At 42.1% G+C, this 26,953-nt stretch overlaps 1 protein-coding gene across 3 annotated transcripts in view; it reads left to right on the plus strand.

Annotated features, from left to right (window-relative positions):
* The window catches only part of pdlim5a (PDZ and LIM domain 5a), a 59,572-nt gene extending 32,934 nt beyond the window's left edge, over positions 1-26,638 (plus strand). For 2 of the 3 annotated variants that reach the window (XM_041937416.1, XM_041937417.1), the window contains 9 exons: positions 230-651; positions 5,101-5,273; positions 5,525-5,561; positions 15,590-15,672; positions 18,641-18,842; positions 20,871-21,051; positions 22,763-22,883; positions 23,005-23,120; positions 23,626-26,638. In XM_041937416.1, coding sequence (XP_041793350.1) covers positions 230-651; positions 5,101-5,273; positions 5,525-5,561; positions 15,590-15,672; positions 18,641-18,842; positions 20,871-21,051; positions 22,763-22,883; positions 23,005-23,120; positions 23,626-23,715 — 1,425 coding nt within the window. In that variant the 3' untranslated portion in view covers positions 23,716-26,638. Of the gene's footprint in view, positions 1-229; positions 652-3,440; positions 3,467-4,491; positions 4,513-4,635; positions 4,654-5,100; positions 5,274-5,524; positions 5,562-15,589; positions 15,673-18,640; positions 18,843-20,870; positions 21,052-22,762; positions 22,884-23,004; positions 23,121-23,625 lie in introns of all 3 variants that reach the window. The other variant, XM_041937418.1, reaches the window with a different exon arrangement.
* The last annotated feature ends 315 nt before the right edge of the window (positions 26,639-26,953 follow it).

The raw sequence follows: 26,953 nt of genomic DNA on the forward strand, positions 1-26,953 counted from the left end.
GACAGTTGAGTATACTGATGCTTCCTTAGCCTCTGAATATTTAGACTAAACTAATTGATTTTTTCAAGCAACTTTTGAATTGAACCAAACTTTATTGTACGTACAAATCAGAAGCTTTTACAGTGTAACGCCTGTGATCCATTGTTATAACCTGAGAGGCATCAGTATCGTGTCTGCTGTGCTGTGATTTTTTTGTTTGCACTTGCATGCTCTTCTCTCATGCCACTAGGACGACAGATCAGACATCATAAAACCAGTGGCCCTCACTCATCCACCTCCACCACCCGATCCCCACTCCTCCAGCCCCTCCACCGTCCCCTACAACAAGGCCCCCAGGCCTTACGGGGGTTGCGGAACAGAGCGCGAATACCCTCCTCCTCCCCCTTTTGCTCCCTTCATCCCATCCCCATCCTCTGCCTTCACTCCCGCCTCCTCCTACGCCAGTCCTCCTCCTCCTCCTCCACCTCCTGTCTCTTACCCATCCTCTTCCTCCTCCTCCTCCTCGCCCCCTGTCCTCGTTCCGCCCCAGCCATCAGTGTATAACACACCAATCAACCTCTACTCCACCGAGAACGCATGTGAGGTGGCCATGGGGCAGAGGCGGGGCCTATTGGAGAGTCAGGGCGGAGCCTTGCCTCTGCAGTTGAATGGGTGAGTGGCGTTCTCTCCAGCCAGTCAAATTTTATCTACCTCCAACTTTCTCCTCCTTGGTTCTGTTCCAGCTGTCAAATGTCAAATATATGATTTTTTCCCCGTCCTCACAGATTCATGCAATTTTAGAAATACTTAAAGGAACTTTGAATACCAACATGTGCAGAAGCCAGCAGCATTTGTTAGATGGTGTTTGGTAGCTTTACAAAAAAGAGGCGATAAAACTTGAATTAAACTACATCACTGTTAACTTATAAAGCGTGTCTTTAGTTTCTGTTTAAACTAGACGAGTATATAAAGTATGAAAAAAATACTCTTTCACTCTACCATGATTTATAAAGCTGGTTGTTTTTCCAAGCATATTTGAAAGTTTGTTTATTCGATGCAGACCGCTGATCAGGCTCGCCAGACTCTAACTTGGAACCTTGAAATCTTGGAAGCGGTTTTTCAAAGTTCTTCCACATCATTAAATCAGACTCACATGTCTGTTGGTGTTTTGCACAGAGAAGAAAAACACGAAAAAAACTAAACAAAACAGAGCAAATACTGTCGACTCATGGTTTGAGTTAGCAAGATAAGCTTAATTATGATGCCTCTGTTTCTGATTGTTGTTTATTATAATGTTGAAAGATGGCTACAGAAATGTCAGTTACTTTCATACAGTGTCATGTCAGAGAAGTGATATGTAAGCAAGTTAAAGTGGTTTAATGTAGCGTTTATTTACCGTAGAACTTGAGAAGAGCAGTTCTGTGCTGAAAGACGTTAAATAATTGAGAACTGATGGAAAAATAATGGAACCTAATTAAATATAAGGCTAGGATTGTAACAGTTTGCAGAAAATCTTAGAAAAGATTACAACTAAAATCACTACAGATTTTAATGGGCAAAGTAAAATAGCCTTAGCATTATGGCTGTATCGATCTCTGTACTCTGTACTGTATATCAACTCAGTATAGCAAGAAGCACTTACTGGCGTCTGTGTGTGTGTTTTGTTATCTTTTTGCTTTCATTTTTTCATGAATCATTTATGATATTCTATAAAAAGCATTCATCAAACTCTTTTTCTGTATTTTGTATTGAGGTCAGGCGTCTGCAGGCAGCATCGCCTATAAAACACTCGCAGTTATTCAAGCCAATCAGCAAGTTAGTGCAAACAACCGATCTGCTGGAAGTTTCGTTATGTTCAAGATTTACATTTTCTGTTTCAATTTTCAATTTCACGTCATGACAGCGCTGTGGTTAAGGACTGGTTAGGTTTAGGCACATACTTAAAATACCCAGTACTGTCACCATAAACATGAACAGTGGTCTGGTGCTCGGGGGTTGACTCGTCTAGCTGTCACGCCACTAACATCCCATCCTCCCTTAAATTCAGCTCACATGCATGTACATGTAATCTGAACGACGTTGTCTTGTTACCTGCTGGAGAAGTGTTGACATGATACCTATGAAACAAAGCCACAGTTTTTCTTCTGGCCTGGGTTATTAACACTTGACGATAATACTAGTACTCAGCAGTAGTCACCCAGTGCCTCTCTTTACATAATTCCCACCATCATGGCCCTCCCACCCCCCATTTTCTCTGTCTCAACCCCAGCTCCCCTCCTCAGAGTCACAGTGAGTAGAACTATGCTATGATGCTGTGACTAAGCTGCGTATATATAGCCCAGATGGGTAACTCGAGCTGTGTGGCATTCTCTTTGCTCTTGTAGCAAATCAGTCAGTAGAGGTTTCAGCCATCAATCCATGCAGATTTTCACAGAATAACGCATCCATCCATCTGCCATTTTTTCAATCATTTGTTCATTCATTCTTTTAAGTGATTCATCTCAAAACAAGGGGGCATACATGGACGTGTCTGATTTATTGCACTCAAGATTCCAAACGAGTGTACCTTTCTGTGACACTCAGCAGACACCAGTGATCTGCACAGTGTAATCTTACACCATGCAGCCGTGCACAAGCTGCTTTTCAACTGGGTACATAGCCTCCCAGATATCACAGATGACATTTAATAGCGTAGAATACTTTATGAAACGAGGGTCTGGATCTGTCTTTAGGGTTTATATGGCTTTGACTTGCTTTCTTCACATAAACAACTCAGTCCCAATGCTTCTTTTACCATTTCTATCCTCTTTGCTGATATTTCCAGTGATAGATGGTGCACAGAGGTCGACATACAGGTTCCCTCACTGATGATCAATATACATTAACAGGTAGAATGTTGCAGCCAATGTCATCAGTTATATTCTGCATTATGATGAAATGCCTGTTTTCCAGGATATATAATATTTGCTTTCCAAAATTACTTTTAACCTTGGCATGTCTGTAGAATTTGTAACAGTTAGTTACTTCCAGCATCAGTTAACCTATTTATTTCTATGCCTTCATGCCAATGACAGCCGTGATCACTTGGACTTAAGGATGAATTGATTAGATATTGATGGTCAGAGGTCAAAAATTTCACACAAATGTCTCATGGGATGATAGACGAAGAAGTGATGATCCAAAAGGTCAAAGGTCAACTTCACTATGACATCACAATGTTCTGCAAAAACACTTTTCTGACTATTCTGGCTTCTGCTGCTGAGCTGTGAGACAGCACACGTGTCCTTGCATCTTGCTTGCTTCTTTGCATGCTGTATGTGAGCTGCGTGGGTCGTTTCAGAGGGGAGTTTTGAATGACCGCTTTTGGTGTTTTTACTCTAAAATGGCAAGAATTTAGACACGAATATGTCATTGTTCTCCGTCTTTTTCTCTTCCTTTCAATTCCTTTTTCTGCTTTGCAGACTGCAGCAAATCCTCCAGTCACAAAGTTAGTCTTTGAAGCATGTCAGGTTATGAATGTCTGACTGCCTGCCTGCCTTTTAACTCATCCACCTCTTTCTGTACCTGTGTGTGTCTACTTTATCACGGCATCTGCATGCATTCGTTTCGGATTTCACTGCAGGACATGATTCCTGACCCTAATGTTTAAAAGTTCAATTAGCATCATTTCATGTTTATATTATGCATGAGGTGCAGCATGCAGCCAGTTCAAATTAATGAAAGTTTTTGTATGCGATATAAAATGCTGAGGCCACAATATATTTTTACCTCAACTGTAAATCACAAATGTTGATACTGACACACACATAAACACACACACTATGTTGTCAGACACTTCCAGTATAACTGAGAGTGCGCAGCGAGGCTCACATAGAGCTGTCAACACTCCCACACCCACATAGCTGCTGCTGTGACAGGAATGTGTTGAGAGACACTCATAAATCAGTCTATTCAGTGTGCTAGGTGAGTGCTCTGGTGGGTGGGTGTATTTATAGGTGATTTATTGACAGCAGTGCCTGAAAAGTCTTCAATGAAGCTCTGTGTGTGTATTTGTCCTAGGAGTTGATTTATTGACAGCCAATTAGTAACAGCCTGTCAGCGCTCTGCAGCACAGCAAGACTGCAGATGCACACACGTTTATTGTTCATGCATTCACACACACCACATGTCAAATCATAATTATGCTGCATGCTCATCATGCAAAAGCGCATGTTTTTCACACCATTTGGATTCAATTCTTCCATAATATTCTCCATATTGTCATATTCCAAACCGTCGAAATTATGAATGAATATACTTATGAAGCAATCCAACAGCACCACCATGTGGTTGACTCGTATGTATGTATGTGTGTTTTGCATGCATTGGGAGTTGCGTTGCATACATTTTTTCCCCCTTTCATCTATCAAAATTTGGTCTGCTTGTTAACATTCCCAATTATTAGTTTTTATAATTCAGTTAACTCTTCAAACTTGTATCTCTTCCTCTTCTTCTGCTTTACCTTCCTTTCAGTGGACCTCAAAGTATTATCAAGTAAGTCATTGAGGTTTGCTTTTTATGACTGTTCTGAATGTCTCTGTTTTACTTTTTCCTGCCTTTATTTAGTGCATTTCTGTTTTCTTCTGTCCTTTTTTCCCTCTGTCATTGGTTTTCAAGAAAACCCCCACCACCAAGGTATCAGATTGGTTCAGACCTAGACACCAGATGCATTTAACAAATTGTGGTGTGCACATTTTGGCATCTAATGCATCCTGCAGTCTAAACATCAAACACTTAATACCATTCCTCTTACTGACTTCTTGCGTGTTAAATGTCAATACATGTACTTTATATTAATCTAAACTCTTTGGTTGAAATTAACCTCCTAAACAGACTAAACATGGCTTTGTCTGACAACGCACTCTGATGAACAGAGCAATTTACAACAGTAATAGGTCTATGAGTATAAAATGTTTATAGGATCCTGCAAAATTAAAAGTTCTACATTTCACTTTAATAGGTTATAATAGCCCCAAGGAAATGAGTCAGTCAGTCTTCATCTCTGCTGCTTTGATCAATTACGACAGGAAGCATGTTAAATTAAAAGAATGCTTGCTGATGCCATTCATCCTGTCCATCCAGAGTTCCCAGGAAACACGTCGTGGACACAGACATCCACTTTTACCATGTGCCCACTCATGCTGATGCCAGCAGGAAGCGCATAACGGAGGACACAGAGGACTGGCGCCCGCGCACCGGCACCACCCAGTCCAGATCTTTTAGGATTCTGGCTCAGATCACCGGCACCGAGAATGGTACGTTACTGACCGAAGTGCACACAGTCATTGCACAGACTGTCGTCGGCACATCAGAGCACAGGGCAGCCTCCATTCAAAGAGCAAACAAACACAGTAACAGTAACCATGATGCTTGCTGCATACCGTGTCATTCATTTCTAAATCCAAAGCTCAGTAAAACACTGTTTAATTTTTAAACAATGTAAAAGGGAAAGGTCACATTATTTTCTTTAATGGACTCATTACCATTTTTATTCCTTTCCTTGTAGTTCAAGAAGAGGAAGCTGACACAGCCAAGAAGACAAAGTAAGTGCATGGCGATGGAAATGCTGATGTGGTTTTAATCGCCTATCATCAGATTTGTTTGTCGTTGTCTGAATGAATAAGTGCATTGTGTGGAGTAACAATACAAAGTCCATTAAATATAATCTTGAACCCACTCAATTGGGTGCTGAGCACATTACGGCTGCATGTACGGAGCCACAGAAAATCTGACTTCAGATATCTGTGGCACAGTTCTGGCAATTGTATTGATGCTGTGTAGTCTCTTCCTGTCTAGACAGCAGAGAAAGGACCATGTTTGAGCCATTAAATCAAATGCCAGACCTCTGTGCACCATACAGATTGTCCATTGTTAGCAGCTCCAAACGTTCAGAAAGCTGTTTTAATGAAGTTCTGCTCTCAGATTGCTGAAAGCTAATTGTAAAAGCTGTCATATCAGTAGCTGAAAGTGTTTTCATCTGTGCTTGCCAATCAAAGTGTAGCTCTATGTGATGGGTTCTGTGCTTCTAATCGTTGTGGATGTGACAGCCTTGCAGTGCTGCATGCTGTGTGATGAACCTGTGATTGTGTTGCTGGCAATCACGGCCGGACTGTGGTGTTGTTCTCGCCGTGATGTCATCCATCGGCTGTCTGTCGCTTTCGCTGGTTGTGGCTATACATGTGATCGCCGCGTGTCTGCGATCACTTGTGCTAACATGCAGACATTCCCGCTGTCTGTGGTCGTTGGTGTGTGGCTTTGTGGTTGAATTAATTCATCATTTCAGCTCATATTGACCATGATTCATGGGCTACATTTTGACCTCATAAAGATGGAGGAGTTCTCCAGATAATCCTCACAGTTCACATTCTCTATTTCTCCGTATTGATTTCTGTCATTTTCTGTTCTGATGATGGCAGCGAAACGGCTCATCTTCACCCCATCAAAGCGCTCTGTGTCATCGGCATCTTGTCTGTGCAGTTGTTACTGTATCATCAAGCTTCCCTCACTTTGGCTCACAGTGCATCTCATTGCAGATGGCTGCCTGGCTTTTCCTAAATCCCTCTTTTCTCTCTCTCTTTTGGTGTGTTTTCCTCTTCTTCTCCTCTCTTCCTTCGATGGCAGAGCGAACAAGACCACCACTCGGTTGGTGATTGGCCCTAAGTACAACGAGCTGAGAGACTGGCACCACGGAGTCTCCGCTCGCACCCTCAATGTCCAGTAGACTCTGTGTGTGTGTGTGTGTGTGCGTGTGTGTGTGTGTATGTGTGCATCAGTTTGACTTCTGTTGGTGGTTGTTTATGAATTTGCCTGTTGAAGGTTTGCAGACTGGTGGGAATAAAGGAAGTAAAGCAAAGAATGCTGGAGTGAGAGCTTGCAAAGGAAGTGCTGGAGTCTCTCTGTGTCTGTGTGTGTGTGTGTGTGTGTGTGTGTGTGTGTGTGTGTGTGTGTCTGTCTGTTTCTATGTGCCTGCATTGCGCTGGCCTCTTCAGACCTTTGATTAAGTGTTGCTTATGTGCTCAGCTACTCAACTGATTCCAATTCTAAAGGTATACTGCAGAAAAATACTCATTTATAACAGCAAGCATCCATTTGCAACTCATTATACATGAATTTGGGTTTAGTGAAAGCATTTTTATTCTTCTCCCTGTATACACAGTCAGGGTTTCATGAAAAAGGAGATATCCTCACAGTAATAAGTGTTAAAACATGAAAGTGGATGGTTAGAATGAAGTAATGAGCTAAAACATTACAGGAAATGTTCATTATGTTACCAGCTGAGCCCTTAAGTGGTTTTGTGTGGCATCATTTCCAAAGTAAAAAATATGGAGGACAAGTAGTGCAGAGTTTTTATTAAAAGTCTAAAATCCTGAAGGATCTGATCAGGCAGTCTGAACAAATTAAAATATGCAGGCGTCAGTCTGCATCTCTGCTCTATTCGCATACTCTGTATTGCATGTGCAGAATGTCCCATGGAAATGAGAAAAGGCGAGCAGCTGAGGTGGCCCGCTGAGAGTTGTGCAGACAACATTTCATGAATCATTCAGTCTGTGTTCACTCTTAAACAGGGAACAACATGATGATACACTGAAATGTCAGTTCAGAACCCTGCATCCTACTCTTGAAGTCTGCAATGCAAAACACATTTAGAAAAAGGACTGACGCTCTTGACAAATGCACCATATTACCATTGTCTGCTGCAGCACTGTAATGTAGATGGTGGCAAAGTTGTGTGTGGTTAGGAGATCACTGAAAATAGCAAATCTGGGTGTCACCCAAAGCATTCATCTTATTTGGACTGTTGTATAACTATATGTTCTGGAAGACAAACCTATTTAAAAGCTTTAATGGCTTGTTTACATGTGTTCTATCTGCTAGCACTAGAGCTATTTTGTCTGGAAGATATGGTGGCATCTGAAAAATGGGAAGAGGTTCCAACTTGTCATGCACGTATGTACAGTTTATATTAACCAATAGCTTATATGCCACACGTTTCTGCTGGGATGTAAACGTCCGGCTCAGTGCTGTCAGACATTTGTACGGTATAAGGTCTATGCAAGTAAAGGAGGCTCTTTTCAGTGAGCAGGCTGTTTAGCTTTGATGGTGTTCGAAGTGACTGTATAAAAGCTACAAACGGCTTGCAATGCAAAGGTATTTTTTTGAAGCCCTATGTAAAATATTTCTCCAGTGCCTTTACATTTGTTTCATCCCCATGTTTACTTACTGCAGATTATGTTAACTCTGATAATAGTCTCTTCTTTTGTAGATTGTAATAGTGTTGCATCTTTAGCCCAAATGTCTCTCCTGAGTTTTGAGTTTGAAAAAACAATTACTCTATATTGTAGCTAATAAAGTATAATACATTTTTTTCTGGTTTCCTTCTCTCTTTCTGACTCTGGTGTCCCTTTTCTTTCCTTCCTTTTTCCCCTTCTTCCTTAGTTCCTTCACTCTTCTCTCTTCTAGTTGTCTCACTGAATCTGAGACAAACAGTGGGGAGGTCAGGTATAAATCTAAACTTGTGACACCTTTTTATTCCCACCTGTCACGTTAAACAGTCCCATGATACAGTCGTCACTTTTAGATCCAGTCACAGAAAAGCCTTTAATTTAATAGCAGGAACTAACACATCCACTGCCTGTCTGTTGTGTAAAATGTAAGCAAGTGTTCAATAACTTGAAGTTTAATACACTGGGATTTTGCAAGCTATGACACATTTTCTGACTTTTTTCACACCTCACTGTAACAAACTTCATATTCAATGTGTTTATTTAAAAATGCACCAAACCTCGATATTATGAACTAAATGCTTTTATGCTCTACTATCTGCCAGCGACAGATCTCCAACACATCAATGCTCTGACCAAGTAGGGGTTTCACTGTTAGCCTCCAGTGATGCAGAATCTGGTCACATGATCACACACCAACCACAGCCACAGACGGCAGGCTCATCAGCCAATCAGCAACGGCCAGAGGAGGAGGCTACGATCCCCAGAAATGTCCTCACTTCCAAACCTGGCAGCTTCTTCATAGCTCAGCATCAAGAGAGCGATGCATCATCTACGGCCCCACTTCGCTTAGTTGCCTTCCCAGTGCCGTATTCAAGTTCTGTGGACATGTTCTGTCAAATACACCCAACCCATTTGTCTAGCATGAACTATCCATTAGCGCCAATGCTGGTCCCTTTAACATGCACTGGTTCAAACCCAAGCCAGATACCGCCATCTTACACCCAGAGGCCAAATGATGGTTCTCCTGACGCGGCGTTTTCGCCAGCCAGCATCCCACGCTTTCTCGGACCGAGTTCTGTTTGTAGCCACACTCCAGCTTCCTGTTTACCTGTTTTTAGTGTACTACCTGCTCAAGGGCTCTACCTGTCACATGGTAGTGACTCTTCGTTGGTTCAAAACAAAGCACCAGAGGCTTCCTCTGATCCCGTCCTTGTCCGTAGACCAGCTGCGTCAGATAGAACAGTAGCAGAGCCACCAAGCTTTCGACTTCCCGCAGCTGAAAGGTACACTGAACTTTGGATGTTTTTTGAATTTTACTGTATTACACCACAATGCATGGTCCAAAAAAGGCGTTTAACTACAATCAAAATGAGCTGTTCCTTTACTTTTTTGCCTTGGCCTAGCAATTCCCTAAAGACACCACTAGAGGACAGCACAGACCCAGAAACGTTTGAGTCCAACGGTCGTTTGACTGATCACGATGCTGATGACCACAAATTATACAGTCAAGCTGCCGAGTCATTGAAGGCAGCACAAACCCGGCTTGACCTTCCTCCTCCACACAGGTGCTGCGCAGCAGTTCTTGATGGACATGAAGTAAACTTTTCAGTGACACCTCATTAAATTGCTTCAACTATCTGTCCAATCTGCGCTGTCTGCGTGTCCTCTTTCTGTCCTCTCAGTTTCCCAGTCCCAGTCAATACTCATCTAACTCATAAATCAGCACGTCATCCTGTACTTTCCACCAAACCCGTCAGGTACAGTGTCATAAGAAGTTTTACTCAGCAAATACAAATCACTTCACTTCATTAATCACTTACATTTCTAAGCAGTTCACTTTGGTCAGTTTGGTCTTCCTGTCTCCTGCTGGTGTCCTCCTGTATGATACATTGGTGTTGTGTATTGTGTGTATTTGTAAACAGGAGAGAGCTCCTGTCAAGTCCTCTGGACTTCCTGCCCAGAGCAGCTCCCTGCCCCCCTCCCCTCACCCCCAGTGCCCCCAAACAACCTACACAACACACACACGCTGAGCACCGTAGTCCAGTGCAGGCCAGGTAAATAGACTGTGCCAGTGTGTGTGTGTGTGTGTGTGTGTGTGTGTGTGCTTCATTCTGAAAGCATCCTTTATCTCTCTCTGTGTGCCCCCCACCAACAACCTTTAGGCCTTGACTTTCTCTAAAACCCTTTTCTCTTTTTGCTGTCAATCCTTTTTATAATGTCTCACCGCTGGCATCTTGGTTGCATCACGATATCCCTTCCGCCTCCTCTCGTCCTCGCTGTGCCACCACCCTGTTAGAACAACTTATCAGAGCAGTCCTCCTGGGAAGGCAGCGTCTCGGTCCTTGTTGGACGCCCTGCTCATCACTGCAATCGCTCAAGCTCCACCGCTGCGCTTGAGGAAGAAGAAGAAGCGGCGTAGCGTCAGTGAGCTGCATCTGCCCAAGAACAAGAGGTAGACAGGACAGACCTGGACAAAGCTGCTTTTTACTGGATACATGAAAATGGTACATACACAAAAATACAGTTTTGTCCAGGTCTGAGTTCACCAATAATTTGATGTAACATGTGATGCATGCGGCTCATCAACTAATGGGTTGACAGCACAAGCAAACTAGCAAACCTACAGGGAAGACAAGTTCAGGACAGAACATGTTGTTATATATTCTATTTGTCCCAAAAAAAAACTGGACGTAGACCTATTTTTAACACATGGTGCTAAGTGTGGTGCCACTCATGCCAGTTAAAAGCCCGTGTTTGGCCAGACCATACCAGCACCAAAAGGCACCATCCATATGTCTCCGTGGAGACAACTCACACCAACTATGACATTCTGTGGCCACTGTGAAACAACTTGGCAGCACCTCACAGAGATCAGTCATTGCTTAGTGGACACAACTGTACACTCTTAAACCGTGAAGTATGAAAAGTGTGTGTGTGTGTGTGTGTGTGTGTGTGAAAGAGAGAGTTTGAGTGGGCGTCTGTATGGATGGATATCTTTGTCATTGTGTGTGTGTGTGTGCGTGTGCATGGACGGTATAGTGTGGCTGGATTGAATCACGGTGCTGAATTATGGACCATCTGTTGTGTGGTGCAGAGAGCTGCTGGACAGCAGTCAGCTATGTTAATGGACCATTTGTTAAATGTTCAAATGAAAGCAACACATTTATGAGATGCATAATACAAGTTCGCGTTGGAGCTACAGTCCACAAGGGGTTACTTTACATATGTAAACAGTTTGGGGACTGAAATTTTCCCTTTTTTTCCTCATTATCGCTTACCAGTAAACAAGAAGTCTCATAATGAGGCGCCATACAGTGCTGAAAATAGATAAGATAAACTCAGGGACAACAACAGAGATGCACAGCGAGGCCACTCACAGGGGAGCGATACGTATGTGTAAATGTCAAGGTTGAACTGTATCAATACAGACAGAGGACAGGAGAGAAAGACAGATATAAAGGAAATACATATTCTCCCCTCTCCCTCCTTCCTCCCATCCCTCTTCAATTATCCCTTCAGTTAACAAGGCTCAAATACGGCCCAGTACATCCAGATGGTCAGCACTCTACCCGGCAACTATCGAATCAAAACTGCGGGGCCTCCATTAATCAACCAATCGCGGCCTTGCTGAATACAATTAAGTTACCATGTAATTGGCCTGATTGGTGGAGAATATTAACGAGCTGTGCTGTAATTGTCTCTAATGAATGACGGACTGGAGAGCATCTTATTTCCTGCTCTACTTGTCACCTGTTGTTAGGCAATTACTGCAGCTAATGTGAATGAATGTCAGCCTGCTCGCCCAGCTAATTTGAATAGATGGCCCTTAGCCTTTAATCTGACACAGCGTAATATCTTAATAGCATGATGAGGAAGAGGTCTTTCCTGTTCTTCACAGGACGGTCCTGCTTGATAAGTCGACGCCAGATGATGCTCTTGTTTCCGTTTCAGTGTAGAGAAATGATTAATTGGCCCAAAAGCTTTAAATTTAGCTACGTTCCTATCTTTATGGTTATTTACAGCAGTGACCCCTGATTGGTCCCAGGATAAATGTGATGAGGTCACAACCTGATTAAAGGTATAAGAAATAAAAAAGTTACAGTTCTTTTTATATTTCTGACTTATTTCTTCAAAATACTGGATACCTTCACATTTTCAGGCCTCTAAAACTGATCTCTAAAAACTAAAAACAAACACTGTGTGGGGCATCCTGGTGACGTCCACAGTTAGTCTGAACAGGGACCTCTGTTGCATGTCATCCCTCCTCTCTCTTCCCTCATTTCCTTGTATTTCCTGTATAACGTCCACTATTAAAACAGCCTCTAGAAATCGTTCATTGGTTTAACTGCTCACAACTCATATCCACAGTAAAGCCAGGAGGGATTGCAAGTACTGATTTGCTTTTAAGGGGCCACAAGCTAAAAAACACTGTGAAGCACTCAGCTGTAGCATTAAACTGGTGAGAATATAGAGGAGCTGAAATCAAAGGATTCACAAAGAGAGCCGGAGAGTCAGCAGTGACTTTGAAGTTAATCCCACCTGATTAATTAGAAGAATCAGATTTCTGGGGTACTCATTTCACTTACATTTCTAAGCAGTTATAATTATAGCAGAATTGGAGCAAATTAAAGTACAAATAATGCATTACAGAACTGCAAGCAGGGGTGGAGGTGCTGTTGGTTCATGCAGAATCGCTCACAATAGTTAAAATCAGGTTGAATGAGAGTTTCAGCTACTTTGCGCCGTCAGTACAGTTTTGTCCGTGCACCGGATCCACTGGCTCCTCCTGTCAGACGCATGAGGCACAAAGTGATAAGCAGATAATGAGAACGAAGAGGGATGTTCTGCAGTCACTCTCTTTCCTTTAGAGAGTACTTAGATCAGGACTGGAGCTGGAATCAATGCTAACACAACAGTCCACTGGGTGCATTTATCACGATCCTTGTCACGGCGCTGTAGCTCGTGTGTTTACTGTTGAAGGGTGTGTGTATTAATCAGATGCCCTCTCTAACCATTTATTAATTCGGCTTAAGAGTGTTTTTGTCTTTGTTTGACAGTAACAAGTACTAAATGCTACATATAAATGTGACGAGGAATGTTATCAGCCGTCCAATTGACTCTCTCACTTTGTGTTTATGTATTCGTTTCTAAGCCTTATTTTTCATTTCTGTGATATTTTTCTTCTCACACCAAAGGGTGTCTTGGCATCAGTCTGCCACAGAGGAGGGAGACCCTCTCTTCTCCTCTCCCGTCAATGCCGTCTATGTCTTTAGGTAAATCCCAAGTCTTCTCTCCTCTCATTCCCTTGTGAGTTGTGCATTTCACCACAGTTGCATAGTTAAGCACCCGTTCAGAAAGTTTGAATCAGTGATTTTAGAGGGTCCTGGGCGGTGAACCAAGTGAATGTAGGGGCTATTTGCTGTTATGGATGTCCCAGGTGTTCAGATGAAGTGTGTGCACCAGGATATAGATCAGAGCAGAGGCACACAGAGCATCTCCTGAGGTGAACCAGCACACTGGTCCTCTATCGTTCTCTGTCTCATACACTCTGACTCCATCTCTCTCACTTCTTCTCTTTCACTCTTTCTTTCTCACTCACATAAAACATGCAGGCACAACTCTATGTAACTATGACTGCAGTTGCCATAACACTTGTCTCCCATGAGTCCCCTAACGGCCAGGCACAAGGGGAAGACAGCAGTGATCCAACTGTTGGCATGGGCTGCAACTGTGCATTATGGGTGTAAGACGTCTGGGGAGAGATTGTTGGCCCACCCAAGCTCCTCAGCTGGTGCTGATGAACACACACACACACACACGCACAGTGTTACTCATAGAGAGGCTCGTGGAGAGCAGTGAAGAGTTTGAGGCCCTGGGGTCACATATGATTGAAGAGCTGAGACATTTTGCTCCCTTCCTAGCGTGTCTTGGTGGTCTTTAAACACAAGAACACAACAAATTGAGAGCATTTTGCGCCACAAGGGAGTATTTTGCTCGTGTTTTGTCCCGCAGGAGAACGTTTTGACCCGAGAGACGGTGTGAGAATGCATTGTCCTCAATAAAAATGTGTTGCCTTAGCAGTCAAAACAATGCCACAGATATTATATGTTTACATTTCTTTAGAGACAAAATGTGCCACAGCACCGTTCGCTGAGCGTGAACTGAACACCCTTCATGGCACAGTGCTAGCCTCAGTTTATCTATTTTGTCCAGGGAGCTGAGAAATACCCCCGGACCTGTGAGGTCATTTTATCTATTTCGTCACTTGAAATATAGTTCCGGCATCTTTGATGTGATCGCCACTAAATTTTACTGCAGAGTCTCTTAAAATTACTCAGCCTCTGACCCAAATGTGATATTTAGTTTTATTTCTCGGGGCCCATGAAAATGGACTGCCAATGTTGCCGTGGGGACACATTCAGTTTGTCTCTTCGTGACCTCAATGAAGCGTACAAACACATACGTTGTGCATTCAGAGGAGACATCTGAAATCTAATTGGAGGAGGCAACAATATTTACTTGTATACAGTCGTGTATATATAGTTGTTGATGTGGTCAGACTCTTTACTGTACCATGAGGACTTTGTCTCCCCTCCATCATTAGTCCAGCTAGTCTGGCATCTGTCTGCAGTACATCTGGAATGGGCACTTCTCTTTATTACGACATGTTATATTTCACTCCACTGGAGTCAATTACACTCTGTTAAGTCATTTGAACTGATATTCTGGCACTGGTTTTGAATGGGTGTGCCGTATTATTAGTGCTGTGCAAACCTACTCGTCTCCCATCCGTCATCAGGCTGGTGGCCTGGTCTCTGTTCTGCTGAGAAAGTGGCTCACAGGCAACATTTTTGTGCGTGTACTGTAGTCACAACTAGAGAGTGCACCGTGAAGTTAAGCACTGTGCTGTTTTGGCTGGAGCTGCACGCTGTGTTTTGGTTGGTACCATATTTGTCTCTGCTCTGTCAGCAGGTAGGTGGTCTGGAATCTGTCTCACTGTATTTTGACAGGAACTTGAAAAATTAGACTGTGCTAGCATTTTTTTCCTGTCATTCCACTTCTCGATCTTTTCTAGCGGCTTTGAATACAGTGGGCTCTCCCAGATATGTTGCCGGGGATGACATTTTCCTAAATAACACATACTATACAGTGCATGCACAAACAGAAGCAGGCACATTCTGCTGTTGTGTGATCCATCACTCTGAATGAGTGGGATGCAAAACAATGTACTTTACCATTTAAGCAGTGCAAATTCCGTTTCTTTAACATTTAATGTGCATGAACAATGGTTTGCATGCATTTAATTAAAAAACATGAACTGATGTACATTTTGTCTCTCTGCACAGTGACGAGGGAGAGCAGCCAGAACTCAACAGCCATGAGTCTGCAGTTGTCAAGACTATGATCAAAGGACCTGCTGCAACCCAGGGTAAACGCTGCGGGAGTCCTGCCCACTTGTGATAGCAGCACATCTTAAATGGTTTTTCATTTACTTTTTCACACATTCACAATGAGCGCTGGTTGCTGTTATTTTTTCCACCCTGTATAAAATTAGATTTATGGACCTGGGACCAAGCCACATTCGGCATGTCTCCTATTAACTGACTGAAATAACAATTCTGCCTCTGTGAACACATATGAAACAATACGGGATATATACATAATACATGGGTTTCAGTGACAGTGATTATTAAAGGTTATTTTTTGGCATTTCATGCCTTTATTATAGTGACAGGTAGAGGCAGACAGGAAATGAGGGGAGAGAAAGGGGTTCGATATGCAAGAGAGGTCGTCAGCTGGAATCAAACCGGCGACAGTTGTGACCATGTGGCATGCACTGTAATCATTCCGCTACCAGGGCGCTCCTCAAAATACATTTTTGCTCATTGAGCCATTCATTGCTGCATAAAAACTGTGGAATGGTACATTACTGCCTCAAACTGCTGCCAAATCCAACAAAAGGATATCTGTTTGCCTGTGTGTGAGCTGCTTTTACTGTAGGCAGGTTGAGGGATTTTTTTCACTAAATTAACTAGCAGAGTAATCAGACTAAGGTGCCTGAACTGTTTTCTTAAGCATAAGTCATGGTGAGCACATGCATACCGAAAATGTCCCCTGAAAAGATTCCTAAAAATAAACTACCATTTCGGAACTGAACTAAATAAAGAATGTATTTAGATTGATTACTATATTCCTTCAGTAACTACAGTTAAAGTGTTATTTTTCTCATACAAAAAAATGTTTGGTTCCAAATCCTGGCGTGATGTAAAAATGATCTACTTCTGTTGGACTGAATATTGTTGCTGCCGGTTAGCGAGGGGAAAGAGGCTTATTTTCCATGGTTGAAGCGTGACATATGTTGTGAAATAGGTCATTGCAGACTTGCTTTTTCTTTTCTCGTCTTTTCCTGTGTGGAAGTCCCACTGAGCAGGCGAGAAGGCCTGTGGCGCCTCGCTCAGCCACACGTGCAGCAATTCGACTCTTTTAGAAAGATAATATTTACTGATTGGACCTGTCGGGAGTTACGAATAAAGTTTTAAAGGCAAGCCGCAGAGCTGCAGTACAATGCCTGCACTCCATCGGTACTCAACCCACAGATTCTGAGACCATCTTTTCTCTTCTTTCCATCTTGCATGTACTGTGAATTTTTATCTATAAAATAACTGGCCTATGCTTCAACTTTTACTCCATCCACTCAGCACAAGTCCTCTCCTCTCCCCCACTTCTCTCCCTGGTGTAACTGCCACTCAGCAAAAATCATAAATGCAGTCACTTACCTGGGGACCCAGGCTCATGAAAATATACTACTAGCCGTATATATAGCGCCGTAGCAGCAGTAAGCCACTGACCCAGTTTGAATCCTGAGCTGCAGTTAAGGAACACAGGCCTTCAGACACCGCCTCGTAGAAAATGCTCATTGTAAAACAAATTGGCATGGTATTTAAAATGTGAAAATACACACACACACAGACACACACACACACACACATGCACACACGCATGCACACACTAGTGCTGTTACCTGCGTCTTTTACTTTCCTGTTCCCCCTCATTCCTGAAGCAGCTCCACCTTCAATATACTTTATGAAGCGCACGCTGGTGTGATTAATGGCAGCTTCACTAACAGGTAGAAATGTCAAACTGTCCCAAATCATTTGACCCAAAACTGTCTTTTCCTCACTTTTAACAAATGATTCCCACTTTTTTGCAAGAAATTTTGTTTTAAGTCGTCGTGCAGTGAGGAAGCATTCACATTTTAAACATGTTAAAGCTGGGTTTTAGCCTCCATCAAGGACTGTCAGAACCAATCTTCAACTTAAACAGTATATAATCAGTGTGAAAACAATGGGACAATGTGAAAGGAGTCTCTTATAGAGAACCTGCAGATCATTAACACCTGAATCTGCTGCAGTTGGTTTTAAAGAGTGTCAGCTCATGTTCAGCTCTTTAGCTCCAAACTTTACTGCTTTGGTTCACTCTTACTGCTCTCATGTCGACATTTTCACCCATAGCAGCCAGTTATTGTCAGCGACAAAGCTCTAAAAATCCACGACCTGCTCAGCAGCTTAGACATAGTTAGCAACTACCTGGTGAACACGGTGGAGAATTTTATTAGCAAACAAACCAGAGACCAAAAACAGGGCTGACATTCATCAGTGGCCAGAAACTGACTCCAGATGAACAATAAGGTTGCTCCGGTTCTACTGGAAGCATAAATAAGCAGTGATAGGTGATAGCATGCCAGTGTTTTCACAACTTGTTTCTGTTGCCCTCAAGTGGCCAAAAAATCAGTTATTGCAAGTTTAACATCTAGTGTGTTTAAATTAATACTCTACTAGCCCAAACCTTAAATGTAAACCTTAAATCTCAAGGCCAAACAGACCCATTCAAACATGACATGTGATGGTAAAGCCAAGAACCAAGAGTAGCCCCTGCCTCACCGTGCACACACATAAAAAAACCACGTCTCCATCCACTGTGGGGTGAACAAAGGCCAAGCTACATGTTTAGCCAGGTGTCTGGGTTTTAGTTGTGGGAATGTCTTGGGGTGTATGTGTGTGTGTTCGGTCATGTGTATGCATGCACATATGCCATAGGAATGTGTCGAAGGTGAAGTTTAAGATTCTGTGAAGACTGATGTGGTGAATCCATGGTTGTGACAGCAGCAGTCAGCCAGCTGCATGCACCGCCATGACACCTGCTGGGTGCACATAAAAAGAGGGTAGAGGTCAAATAACTTACACACCTGGGACAAAAATACAGAAGCACATACACACATACACACACACCCTTTGTGATGTGCTCACTTTTTTGTTTTTGCCATTTCTTTCTTTCACCATCTCTGTTTATTTGTTTCTTAACAAATACAGATTTTCACCTCTCTTCATCTCCTACAGGCCGCGGCCCACAGGCTGGTTTGATCACCCCATCATTTGGCATGAAGGGGAATGGAAGTGCCAGTGTCCCTAGGGGTCCTGTCCCAGCCCGACCTGTACCTCAGCCCCACCCTAAAGACGAGGACACCCTGGTCCAGATGGCAGAACACATCCCAGCTGGGACTCGTACGCCCATGTGTGCCAACTGCAACATGGTCATCAGGTGAGGGACAAATGCTGTGGCTAATAAGGTCATTTATCAAATTAATTATCAGGCAAGCATCATTCTTGGTATCTTTCTGCAGTATGGAGAAATTATGAATGAAAAAATGAAGGAGGCACTCGTGACCATTTATAGTTACAGACATGCAGGTCCATCATATCATGCTTCAACCTGGCTGCACAGACATCCATTTATGCTCCAGCACATTAACATGGGAAAGGAAAATCTGTCCACTTCTCAGTTATTCAGTGTCCCAGTAAAGCACTTAAAATAATTGACTTGAAGCCATCTCGAGTAAATCATCTGTGTATGAAACTGTAGAACTGCAGAGATCTGACTGGGGTGTAGATAAGGGTAGGGGGAATTAAGTTGCACCTGCAGTGGATCAAACTGCGTGACGTTGCACTTGCACATAGACACACTGAATGCTCACACACACACATGATGGGTTGATATCAACTCTGGATTTTCAGTTTTTGAGTCTCCCATTTAGAGATGATTGGAGAATATGATTTGTAAACAGAGGCTTGATGAAGACGTATGTTTGGAGGCCTTCACTGATCTGTGTGTCTTTGCACAGGTACACATTGTACCGTGTAATGCTTGTAAAAGTTGAAATAAGTGAAAACATGTTTGTGCTGTGGTTTAAATTGAGGATTTGTTTTCTCCTTGTGTAAATCCAGCCATAGCTGCATACAGGAGCACATCACTATGGACTCTCTTCCTCCCTCCTCTTGCCCGGCGGCTGACTGACCTAACCCGCTATCTCCCAACTTGTGTCACCTTACATTACATGTCACTAAGGATAGGGTAGCTCACATGCTGCCAAGCTTGGCCCACTATCAGAACAGGCTCAGATAAGCACAGCTACTGTGTGGAGTAAATTAGTCTCTGTTGTTTTCCCACTTTACCTAATCATCAGAGTGGACAGTGCCAAGCTGCTGTCTGAGTGGAGGCACGGGATGAAGGTCACAGTAGACCTTTAGCGGCGCACTGGATTTCTAAAATGTGCTATCTCGTTTCTTTAGCAGCCTGAATGAAATGCTGCAACAATTTATCGTTTAGCTGAAATTTAGGTTGTATATAACTACCGCATGCATCCATCACCGCACACCGCTGAGGGACAGCTTCTTCCCCAGAGCTGTTAGAGCTGTCACCCCCAGCAGCCCCTCACTGCAGTGAGAGACTGTGTGAACTGTGAACACTGCACACCGCACTTTACACCTACACCTACACCTCTACCTCCACCTGCACCTTCTGTGTACTTGACTTTTATGTACACACATATACTATAATTATATACATTTTAGTATATCAGCACATTTCAGTTTCATTGGCATATCTTATTCTGTCGGAACATTTCACTGTGTATATTTTATATTTTATTCTGCTTGTATATTTTATTCTGTTTGCACATTTCACTTCCATATTTTATTGTTTATTGTTTAGTATATTTTATTGCCTAAGTATATTTTCATTCTGTTATATTTTTAATTGCTTCACGAATATTTTTTTTTTTTTTATTGCATGTTGGTTTATTTTATTTTATTGTAGTTATCTTAATTTTATTCACTCTTTCTAGCCTTATCTTTCTTACCATCTAACATGGGGGTTGCAATGAAAATTTCATTGACATGTGCAATGACAATAAAGACTCTTGAATCTTGAATCTTGAATCTTGAATTGTTCACATACTTAATTTATCATTAGATATAATTATCCAAAAAAAATCTTAATTCATTATGATCAATTTACTGTTCATTCTAAATGAATAGCACAGGAAGAACTCGATAAAATCTAAGATAAATCATTGTATTGTAATGTGGTGACTGTAGTGGGGAAGAAAGCAGGAAACACTCACATGCTGAGTCACTAAGAGACAAGTTGAATTAAGTTACTCACGTTGTCGTTCATTCATTCAGCCTTTGCCTTTTTGCCCGTCAGTGTCATTTTTGCCACTACATCAGTATTTTGCAGCTTCAGGTAAAATCGAAAGTTGATTTCCACTTATCCTTTGTTTTTTTTCAGAGGGCCATTTCTGGTAGCGATGGGGAAGTCGTGGCATAAGGAGGAATTTAACTGTGCTCACTGCCGCACGTCCCTGGCAGATACCGGCTTTGTGGAAGAACAGGGATCTGTCTACTGTGAACACTGCTATGAGGACTTCTTCGCTCCAACATGCAGCCGCTGCCAGGCCAAGATACTGGGGGTGAGTTGGCGTCAAGTGACATGGATTGGTAGGCTGTGTGTGTGTGTGTGTGTGTGTGTGTGTGTGTGTGTGTGTGTGTGTGTGTGTGTGTGTGTGTGTGTGTGTGTGTGTGTGCAACAGAATGTGCTGTAAATAACAGCTAAGATTCATTAACTTTAAGCCTTTTCTGCAATGCTAAAGATCATGAAGATGGCAGCTAAACGTCAATCACAGTGCAGGGACAGGTAAAAGCCTCGATACCAGCCTGTTTGTCTGAAGAGTTTAAGTTAGTACCTTTCCATTCCTGTACAGCTGGCCTTGACACTGTGCGGAGCTGCTGCCTTCACCACCTGCTGTTTTTGGACCAAAAGCAATAGTCCTCCTCTCTGTGGCATTCACGTAAACCTGTCACACGTCTAACTTTTGTTTTACGTTTTTTATGTGCTTCTGTTTTTTTTTCCCCCTTTCCCTATAATATGTCACTCCGTTTTTTGCTTAGGAAACAGCTTGCCACATTGCCTATACATGGCAGTCTCTATGAAAGATCGGACTCCAGCGACTAGATTCACCCTGTGCCACTGGAATTGTTAGCCTTCACCGCTCTGTGCTTTTCCACTCCGGGTGATATTTTACTTTAAATGTTAAAGCTACAGAAAAGCTGCAACAATCTATAACTCAACTGATGCGTGTGTGTATACGAGGCTTCATTACAACAGGGTCTGTTTCTCTTCATACCTGCTTCTGTAACTCCCTTCTTGCTTCAGACTCCCTTAACCTGGAAATTATCTCTCAACATGCATCACTTGTACAGCATAGCACTACATTTTTGTTTTTTGCTTTTAGAGTCAAACAGCTGCCGAGCCTGGATAAATATCAGAGTAAACTTAGATCATCTCTCCATTTTTGCAATCTGAAGTCTAAAACAAAATAATAAACGGCCACTTTTAAAACATTTGCTGTCTTTCAGCCACACAGCACCTCCAACAACAACAACCATCCAGGAAAAAAGGAGGGTAGGAAAGCTAAAGGTTTAGAGATTTTCTATGGTGACCGCCACTGAAACTCAGGAATGCAGTAAATATTCGGATGTTAGGAGAAATAGGCTTAGAGGCCTAGAGGCCGCAGGTGTAGCATGAACCCAGGGTGTCAAGAAGCTGAGATGTTTGCTCTCAGAACAGCTTTGACGTTCATCCCTCACGTGTTCTAACCTCTTTAGCCTCAATCCCTTTCAACCCTCCATTTCTCACACATCTTCAACCAGCTTACGGCTTCTTATTAACCTGTTTTCTCACTACCTCTCATCTAATCCTTCGTTTTACTCGGGCCCACCAACCTTCCATTGATTCCCTGTCCTGTCTCGTTCTCACAGTTTAAGGGTGGGAAAGAAAGCATTTTGTCTATTTTAAGCCGGGTCATGTGGCTCCACAGGGCAAAAAAAAAAAAAAAAAGGTAATATTTAAATAAGACATGAGAAAAGGCCGGACTGTAGGAAAGGCTGTGCATTCCTGACACATGGAAAACAGACACATTTATCCGTTTAAATGGGGACTGATAGTAGAAACTAATGATTTCTATTGATAAATTACCCAATAAACAAGGTAACATGGTCGCATCCCTCTAAAAGTCACTGTATCCACTTTCCAGCTACTGTGACCGACACACACACGGACCAGCAATACTAATAAACTATATGATGCCTCCAACTAACCACAATGTTTGCACTTTCCCCCAGGAGGTGATAAATGCCCTCAAACAGACGTGGCATGTCTACTGCTTTCTGTGCGCTTGCTGTCAGCAGCCAATCAGAAACAACACCTTCCACCTGGAGGATGGAGAACCGTACTGTGAACAAGGTGAGTGATGAAGGCTCTGAACAATGATCGGTGAATGATGTCCCAGCTCCCTCTTATGAACTGACTTTTATTTATGTGCAGTAACAGTAATGTATAACACGTCGCTTTGTCTGTGAAAAAGACTTCTACAGTTTGTTCGGGACCGGCTGCCATGGCTGCGAGTTCCCCGTCGAAGCCGGAGATAAGTTCCTGGAGGCCCTCGGCTACACCTGGCATGACACCTGCTTTGTCTGTGCTGTAAGTGAAGACTTCCCAGTACTTTCACAGTGTAATCAGCTGAGAGGCTTCTAGCCAGCTGACCTGCATGCCTTTGAACTGTGAGGGCAAAACAAGGCTTGTATATGAAACAGGCGCCAAAGTGCAAACTCCACATAAAAGGATCAGAGGAAGGAGTTAAACTGGGTCAGTATTGATGTGTGGTCACAATAACCCTGACTGATGGTGGCAAAATGCCTCCACCCCAAAAAAGCACCCTGAATTCAGAGTTCTAGTTCTGATGTGGCAGATATTTACGTCACATGACTTATCAGCTGTTTCTGCTCAGAGAAAAATACCTGCTGACACAAATGAATAATTACAACTTGCCCAATAGAACAAATTTTCTCTCATAAATGACCAAAGCGACTGGTTTTGTATGTTCTTTTTATTCTTCATCTTGTCTCCTGTTTGCAACGTCTACTTCCTCTACTTTGTTTATTACGGCCGTGCGTAACGTCCGTGTGTCTGTCGCGTTTTTCCTCAGGTGTGCTGCACCCCTCTGGAAGGCCAGACCTTCTTCTCCAAGAAAGACAAACCTCTTTGCAAGAAACATGCTCACACACTGAAGATATGAATCTTGGACTTTCCTTACAATTTTCTAGCCATATATAGTGTCTTGGTTGGGGGTGGGGGTGGGAAAGCCTCTTCATAGCAGTTAGGTCATACAACAATAAAACTCAAGCAATACAAGCATGGACTCTTGTTCCAGACCCATTGTTAAACATAATCTACTTCTGTCATCATATTTCCATTATAAGTAGCACTTATAGCACTATAAGTTGCACTAAAGGATCACTGTTTTTATTTACCTGTTTTTACCAAAAAAAGAAAACTCTGAAAGAAGCAGATCTGTTTTAAGTGATTTTCATCTGAATTTGATTTTCTGATGCATCCAAAAGTAGAACGGTGCAGCTGATGTGTACAATGACTATGAATCACCTACATCACCTACTTACTAATAGTTTTTATTTCTTAATTCAGAGTTTAACCTTGAGTTTCTCAGGAGCATCAAAGTGAGATCGTCACATTTCCTATTGTAAGTCAGTGTACCTGAACCTGTGAAATCACACAACAGTTGTAATAAGACCATAAAAATATATATTCATACTTCTGCTGTATGCTTACAGAGAGAGTATTAGACTGTTATCTTCTAAGCAGGGGTTTTTGTTAGTGTTCATGTTTGTGTAGCTGTATTCATATTCAGCAACCTGATCAGCAGCTATTAACACAAGCTCAAGAGAATACTAGCCATCCAATTTCCTGTGTCAGACTTTGTTTATTTGGTCGGTGTGCTCTTTGCTGTACAAACATGTCTCAACCATATCTGAAGTATGAAAATCTGTATCAAAGCATTTGTAGTGCTAGTTGTTGAGCTGGATGTCTGCAGTGATGGTGAAAGCTGTTGCCTTTGATCAGTGCTTAGAACTATTTGAACTCTTTCTGTATGTTTTACATGAATTCTGTGTATTTTATTTTATATTTGTCATGTGAACTGTTACCATTGAAAAGTAGTATGACTTTGCAACAGTGAGGCACTCGTGATCTTGAATTTATTAGAGAACAGAATTCACCCTAAATATAACTTAAATAAATAAATACACGTACAAAACAAATGTATATTATGTATAATTATGGGAGGATCCAGGGGCAGGGCGGGGCCACAGGGGCACTGACCGCAGCTGAAACCTGATTGGCCCCTGAAGTGCCCCTGTCCTGTCACTCTTCTTTTGATGCTTTACAGATGAGTAAATGTCATAAATTATAGCACCTAAAATAACTTCTTGAAAATATAGTGATGCTGCGTTTTGGTCGGGTAATAATGGGAAAGATTCCTGGATGCAGCTTGGATGTTAATGAAAATCGTAGTTATGAGCGGAGACTGGTAATTCCGCTGTGTAGTGAACGCCACATGAGACTGTACTGATGGCTGAGGGGAACAGCAGCACACAGAAGCTTCATGGTAAGTTATGATTCCCCACATTAGTTTTCGTTTCTACTCATATTAGGCGATGTGTTGGTCTTCACAGAAGGGCACTAGCTTGTCTCCAGTTACTCTGAGGGTTCAAATGACAACTCACTTGACCAACCAAGATCTGCCATTTGAAGCCCACCAACCAGAGCAGCCAGTAACAGACTGAGTTAAAAAGAACGGCCTCCTTCTCCCCTGCGTGTGAAGGTCTAGCCAATCACAGCCGATTTTACAGATGACTGACGCTTCGAATATGAAATTGAATGAAATGTTGAACATGGCGATATGCTACATCAGAGGGGTAATTTACATTTCCAGACACAAATATGGATATTACACACAATCTGAAGTGATTGACATAGTAAATGGCCTCAGTATAAAGATATATGGTCAAAATATTAATACAGATACCTTAAGTATGAATATAGATGGCCAAAATTTAGATTTTATTCAGATAAATGTAGAGATTTCTGTCGATAAATTTATAGGTGTTGCCTTTTTTTTGGAGGACACCTAAATATATCATTAGAGAAAACATGAAAATAATCAGTTTCTGTAGTAAAAAAATAAAAAATGTTGAGGCGGGAAAAAAAACCTTCAGTGTGTTCAAACTTCTATTACTCAATGCCAGCAGCACTTACAGTGATTCTGGTTCAGAGTAAAAGTTCAGAGTGTTACCTTTCAAAAGAGACCAAAACCATGCACGTACTCCAAATGGTTGAGGAGCAGCTCTCAGCTGACTGTGGGTGTCCCTTTGATAGGTGTTTTAGGCGAATTTTCACTGGACTGTTAAGGAGTTAAAATGCAATAAATATGTGAATTGTTTAGACTTTTTATTTCCTCTGCTTTTTTGAAGTACTCCATGTGTGCTGAGCATGGCTCAATTTGCAAAATATATTCAATGATATGTGTCGTCACTCAAAGTTACAGAGTCACCGGCAAACGAGGAATGACTGGTGAAACGTACATAAGGAAATCTGCACGGATGTTGGGCAGATACTCGCCCCTTGGTGTAAAATGTGGCTCCTTTATGGCTTCTGTTTTAGAAAAATCCCAGATTTGGTCCTGATTTATGTATTTCTGCTCACTATAAGCACTGCGAACTTTTATTTACTTGTGTTTCATAATGGTCTTTCTGGTCTGGCCTGCAGGAAAATAAGGTCAAAGTTTGGATACTATAATCTTTATGTAGTTATCTGTATATTTTATTTTGTTCATAGAGAAGAGAAAAGTCTTAACTGAAGATATGTATTGAATTGTTGTTTGGATAACTGGCTTTTTGCTTTTCAGGGGCGATGCAAGCAAATAATTGTTTCATGGTTTTAGTTTCTCACTTGACTGTCCACTAACCATCCACCACCATTTACCAGAACAAATGGTGACACAACTCGTCATTTCACATAATTATCATAAAAGACAGCTGGGTTGAGTACAGTGTTAAGTGGCAAACAAACATGGAAAAATACTTAATTTTCACTGACAAAATGACGATCTGACCCATCAAAACTATCCAATAAATTATATTCTTTTCCCAGAGAGAAATATCTTGTGTTTCTTTATGTTTGCTTTCTTTTCTGTGTAATGCTATCTTACCATGATAAAATTACTGTATTATTGCTTAAGAAACCACATGGCTATGCAGAAATCGGCGGTGTGAAATGCAGATTTCAACGCCCGTCTGCTGAGAAAGGTCACAGGAGCCACAGACAGACAGAAACAGAGGTGAGGTGGATAATGTGAGAAACCATGACATGGTTGAACAAGGACGGGAGTGATGCCACGACGGTACGAATCTGTGAAAACAAGAAGGTCAAACACTTTCTCATTTCATCAGTGAGGTGAT

Source organism: Chelmon rostratus, chromosome 5 (genome assembly GCF_017976325.1).
Source record: "Chelmon rostratus isolate fCheRos1 chromosome 5, fCheRos1.pri, whole genome shotgun sequence".
NCBI classification, from domain to species: Eukaryota; Metazoa; Chordata; class Actinopteri; order Chaetodontiformes; family Chaetodontidae; genus Chelmon; species Chelmon rostratus.